Here is a 6,000-nt window from a genome sequence, read left to right as displayed (position 1 = left end):
ACAGATTTTCAAGTTGTAGTTGCTGCACTTGATGTATTTCAACAACAATTCCATGTTCTCTTATATGTCTTTAATGTGTGCAACATAGCCAACAGGTATTGAAGGAGGAATATGCCATTGTGTAACAAGACAGCCTTGAGGCTTAGTACTAATGAGTCAATAAAGAAATGCCAGTGTTTCGGCTCATTCTCACAACCTAAGGCCTGCAACACACATCCGTGCCTCCGGTACGTGTTTGGCATTTTTTACACGTACCGGAGACACGTGCTTATGTTGACACAGTCCTTTTAATATAAATAGCCTCACGTCAGTGTTTTGGCACGGAGCGTGTGTCCGTTCCGTGCCTACGTTTGACCGTGCCGAAAAAGCGCTGACATGTCCGTTTTCCCCCGGCATAACGTCCTCACGGATCCATTAAATCCTATGGGTCCGTGTTTGCACGTACGTGATACGGATGGCCTCCGTATGCTATCCGTGTGGTCCGTGTCCGTGTTTTAAAAATCAAGGTTGTTACAATTTCAAATACTTTCAGGTGGCGTAGCTAACATATTTTTTTTGCTCAAAACTTACTTTGCATTTGCAGAAGGAGTGAGCAAGCAAGCAGTTGTAGTTCTGTGTAGTGAAAGAACTTTTTTGACCACAATTTCTGCTTCCAAATATAATAATGGCTCCACGGGTGGACACGGAGAAACTGATATCAGCTGTCGAGACTCACCCACCATTATGGGATACACGTGTTGATGGTTACCATGACAGACTGACAGTTGACCGCCATTGGCTTCAAGTTGCTGAGGAAGTGTACCCCAATAATGCATGGGATAGATGTTCGCCTTCAAAGCGTGCTAAATATGGTAAGTGTTTTTATTTTTTTTTCGAGGTTTTTTTTTAATATATATTTCTTTTTTTTTTTTATAATTTCAAACTGTGAATGTTTTGTTATTGTAATGTTTTTTTTTAGTAAAATTAACTTCGTGAAGAATTGTTATATGTAATAATCTATTTATTGAGTTAATGTTAAATTTTTATAAATGTTACCTAACTTTACAAAACTTCAAAAATTCAAAGTAAACTTTAATTTGAAATATGATTTTGAATTCTTCATGAAGTTAATTAATTAACAGATAAAACTGTCATGTGAATTTCAATTCCATGTTTTAATAGTCTAATTTTTGTATCCCAATTTCTAATCATGTTTGGTTAATTCTGGATGGTTTTTTTTTATTTTTTTATTTTTTTTTAATAACATTTCAATATCATGACCTAAATTAATAAAATAATATTTCTCAATTTTTTTTACAAATTTTTCTTGTTTATAAAAAAACCTACCTTTTTAAAATCTATATCACAATTACTTCCAAGATAATTCCAGAGAAATATTATTTTGTTATGTGTGAATGTATAAAAATGCTTTTTAGTGAAGAATATCTTAAATAATGTATTTTCCTCTAATGTACTAGTCCACCTTTATTATTTAAAATTGTATATTACATTTAGCAAACATTATTATCATTAATGTGTGCAGAATTATGCTGAATGTTGCAAGTGACATATTTTTTTAAATTCAACAGTTGACTTGGTAAAAAGGCGTTGGCGTTCAGCACGTGATCAGTACCGAAGGGAGTACAACCCTATACCATCCTCATCCAGCCAAGGCCGCAAACGCAGATATGTTTACTATGAACAAATAAGCTTCCTAGCACCCATCTTAGAAGTAACACAGTAAGTTTTTTGTTATATATTTTTTTTTTTTTTTCAATAATTTTTCTTTAAAATTTCTTTATTTTCTGAAGGTAATTTTAAAAATATAAATGTAATGATTGTAATATGTTATCTAATTTAATATAGAACGGAGGATAATCTAGACGATTCTGATGAACAACCAACAGCTGGTCCCTCTGCTACAGCCACCTCAGCATCAGAACAAGAACCTGGCAGAGAAGACAGTGAAAATCAAGAGATTCAACAAGATGCAGCAGCAGCAACTGAATCACATGAGGGTGGGACAGAGAGTGCACAAACCAACACCCAAGGCTCATCAACACAACAAACAACCACACCAGCAACACAATCAACATAAACAAATGTACTTCCACATTTTGCACCACAACCTCTCCGTGCAAGAAGAATCCGCAGACCTGAGGACATGAGATCCTTACCGGAAATAATTGACACACGCATTATTCACATAATGAACACTTTAATTCCAGAAACAGATGCCGAGCGTTTTTGTCGGTCTTTATCTACTAGCTTAACCAAAATTGCATCCGATAGGCAGGAACGTGTACGTGCTGCTATGCTGACCCTACTTTCAGCTAGTCAGGCAGAACAGGAACCAGTGAGAGTTTATGAGGCCATAGAAAATTGGCGTACCATTATGCAACAACATACAGTCCCAAACACAACAGACAATCAAAATACCATTTCAACACAAACAACAATGGCAACAGTAATTGTCACTAATCCAGTATTACAACAATCTGGTCAACCTTCTATTGCTTCAAGTACGGTATTCCCAACACCAATTAGACAAGGGTATGTTTCAACCAATACTGGCGCCTTAAGCACTGTACAAAGTGCAACCTCACAGCAACCCATAAACTATATGAATTTACAACCCACTCCAAGTACTAGTTACTTTACTCAACCCACAAATATTGGTGCTTTACCTAACTTGTTTCCTGGTTCAACATACCCACAATCATTCATGATGCCTCATTATCCAATCTCAACTATGTTACCTACACCACACTTACAAACATCAGTCAACTATCCTCAAGGTCAACAACATACACACAATACCCACTTACCCATGTAGACCCACAGGTGTACTTAACAACAGGCAATGTGTTGGGCCAAACAAGCATGCAACAGACTGTTCCACACACTACTGTAGTTAGTAATAGGAATGTTGTTCAGCAAACAACTGCTTCCATTCCTGAAAATACTATTTCTGAGGCCACCCAAAACAACATACTCAGCAACACTCAGGTTACTTCCCTAGAAGATCTTGTAGACTTATGATACACATTTTTGTTAATCTTTACATTCAACCAACAAATATGATGAATGGGCCAAAAAAAAAAAAATTGGGTTTGCCAAAAATGTTTAAACTCAGAGTCTTAAAAATACAAAAAAAGGCATGTGTGATTATATTTTGTGCCGGATGACATATATGTTTTATGTGATGGATATGTTTAATTTTTTATGAACACATTTGTACCAAACCAATTTGATGGGTAGATGAGTTCTTATATTCTAAAAACAAAGTTTACAATTATTATGTCTATGTAAATGTCCAACATGAGACCAACATAATTGGTCGAAAATTTAACAACATTGTAAGCAATACAAAAATTTTTGCAAGTGTACTATTTTAAGTAAAGTATATGAAAAATTTTTTAAGAAAAAAAACAAATGTTAATTTTGTAAAAGTTTCCAGAAGATGAGCAAGATTTTTTTTTTTTATTTGGAAACTAAAAAAGAACATCATTACTTTTTGGAATAATAGGCATATTATTAATAAAAAAATATGTTTTAAAAATAAATATTCTGTTTCTTTTTTTAATGTATATATAATATTGCATTTTTTCCATAGACGATTAACATTATTAATTGTGTAATTTTAAACAAAAAAAAAATCATGATACTAACACAGAAATTTACAAACACATACATACAACATTCAGAAATCCATGTTGTTAACAGAAATGTAAGTTGTTGATTAACGCATTTTCAGTTCAGGACAGCAGTATTGCGCAATAGGGTCACCATATGCGAGAAAAATTCTTTAAAATTTAACTTTTAATTAAATTATTCATAAAAATGAGGATAATCCTCACTGACAAACAAACAAACAATACAAGAATAGGTTTGGCCCCTCCTACTTTTCAAGAGTTCAATGCAAACCACAAGTAGATTATTACCGCTAATATAAAGTGGAACTTTTTGCCCATGAATCAGGTGCCAGTTTCATAAAGTCCACTGATAAATAAAGAATTGGAATTATCTCACCAAATTCTGATATACCACATATTAAATTCGAATGGGTTCAGGCATCCTCCTGGCGGAACCTCATGATTATGAAATTGTACCTCCCAACGCGTTTCGTTAGAAAAGCAAACTCATCAGGGGAGCTTATAATTGTGGCAATTACATCTCAGATCTCATAAAAAATGAGTCCAAAAAGTTCATCATATGCAAAGATCATAGACTCAAAACAGGAGTCATATGTGCGGTCAATCCAATTCAGGTCCCACAAGCCATGGACCTCACTTGCAATGGCATGCTGAAATACATTTATAGATAAACAGACATCAGCATGTCAGGAACGATTCATTCCATGACAGCATGCATTGCGCAATACTGCTGTCCTGAACTGTTAATCTGTGTATTTAACCCAGTGGCTATTTAAAATATTAACGCATTTTCACTTTAATACAAGTAAGCTTTAAGCTCTTAGATTTTTTAAACTAAGTAGACATTTTCGTCTAAGTGAAAAAAAATACATTGTCAATCAAAAATTGCCATTAAAATTTTAACAAACATCATTATTATTATTAGCATCAAAACAATTAAAGTAATCAGTAAATAATTTTCTAATTTGTAATCCAGATGTCACGGAATTATGAGACATAGGTTCACCTGTTGGATTAACAACATGGTTTATCTGAAATTCATCATCAACATAAGTTCCTCCTTCATGTATCCGACAGAAATTGTGAAGCACTATGGTAGCCTTGATGACAGATTTGACAGAGTTTGGCTGCAACTGAATAGTTGTGTGATAAATGCGCCATTTGTTAGCTAATATACCAAATGCACACTCCACATAACGTCTTGCTTTAGTTAGCCGATAATTAAAGTACTGTTTCCTGTCATCAATTGATCTCCTTTGATATGGTCGCATAACATGTTTGGATAATGCAAATCCTGCATCTGCTACCATCACATATGGTGCCAACGGTCCAGATGTACCAGGTAGGGCAACTGGGGGTGGGATCAATAATGAATTTTCTTGCAGGCGTTGGGCTAATCTTGATGAACGGAAAATACGGGCATCTGAGGCACTACCATAGGCCCCAATGTCAGCATAAATAAAACGGTATTCTGTGTCAACCAATGCCAAAATAACAACCGAAAAAAACTTATGAAAATTGAAATAACGGGAACCAGAGTTTGGTGGTTTTTTAACTCTGAAATGCTTGCCATCCAAAGCTCCTATGCAGTTAGGAAAGTCCACAGAGTCCTTGAAGCCCTTAGAGATTTTCAACCAATCTTGTCTGTTTGGCTGAGGCATCATTTGGTCTTTTAAATGTTGCCATATCATGTCGCATGTGTGACGTACTATAACGGCAATGGTTGATCTCCCCAACAAAAAATCAAAATGTAACGCACTAAAAGATTGACCAGTCGCCAAGAATCTATGAAAACAAGACAAACAATGATTTTCAATTATCAATATGTTTTTTTAAAGAAAAGCAAACCAAAAAAACCACAAACATTGATTAAAAACAGAGATTAGATCAAGAAATATCAATTACACATTTCAATGTGAAACCTAACACATTTAAAAAAGAATACAAAAAAAATATTATACCTCAGAGTCACCATAAATCTCTCCTCAGGGGAAATGGAAAGCCGCATCCAAGTGTCCTGATGTTGCAAATGAGGTCGTAAAATATTTAGTAAGTAATCAAAACTCTCAACTGACAAACGGCAGTATGAAAAAAACTTATCTGGGAAATTCCGTAACTCAAAAAATAAAGTATGGAAATGACCATGCATAGGCCGCATCATGATTAGTGGATGCACCCACAATCTGTTTCTTCTTACATTATCATATTGCAACATGTGCCGTCTAACGCCAAAACGACGAGATATAATCCAACATAAAAACACTAAGGCCTCCGTGGATAATGGCACTGCCAAAAATTTGTCACAACACATAGGTGCTCCAAGGCAGAATACAAGCAGGAAACAGTTTATAGGTAACTTATATTT

At 34.8% G+C, this 6,000-nt stretch overlaps 1 protein-coding gene across 1 annotated transcript in view; it reads left to right on the top strand.

The window, feature by feature from the left end:
• Positions 1 to 537: 537 nt before the first annotated feature.
• Positions 538 to 6,000, top strand: part of LOC142243967 (uncharacterized) — a 146,542-nt gene continuing 141,079 nt past the window's right edge. Inside the window, exons 1-3 of the mRNA XM_075316158.1 lie at positions 538 to 851; positions 1,569 to 1,719; positions 1,846 to 1,997. Coding sequence (XP_075172273.1) covers positions 665 to 851; positions 1,569 to 1,719; positions 1,846 to 1,997 — 490 coding nt within the window. The 5' untranslated portion in view covers positions 538 to 664. The remainder of the gene's footprint in view (positions 852 to 1,568; positions 1,720 to 1,845; positions 1,998 to 6,000) is intronic.

Source organism: Anomaloglossus baeobatrachus, chromosome 6, assembly GCF_048569485.1.
Source record: "Anomaloglossus baeobatrachus isolate aAnoBae1 chromosome 6, aAnoBae1.hap1, whole genome shotgun sequence".
Taxonomy (NCBI): Eukaryota; Metazoa; Chordata; class Amphibia; order Anura; family Aromobatidae; genus Anomaloglossus; species Anomaloglossus baeobatrachus.
The sequence above is the reverse complement of the archived record's forward strand: the minus strand, read 5'-3'. Positions and strand labels throughout refer to the sequence as shown.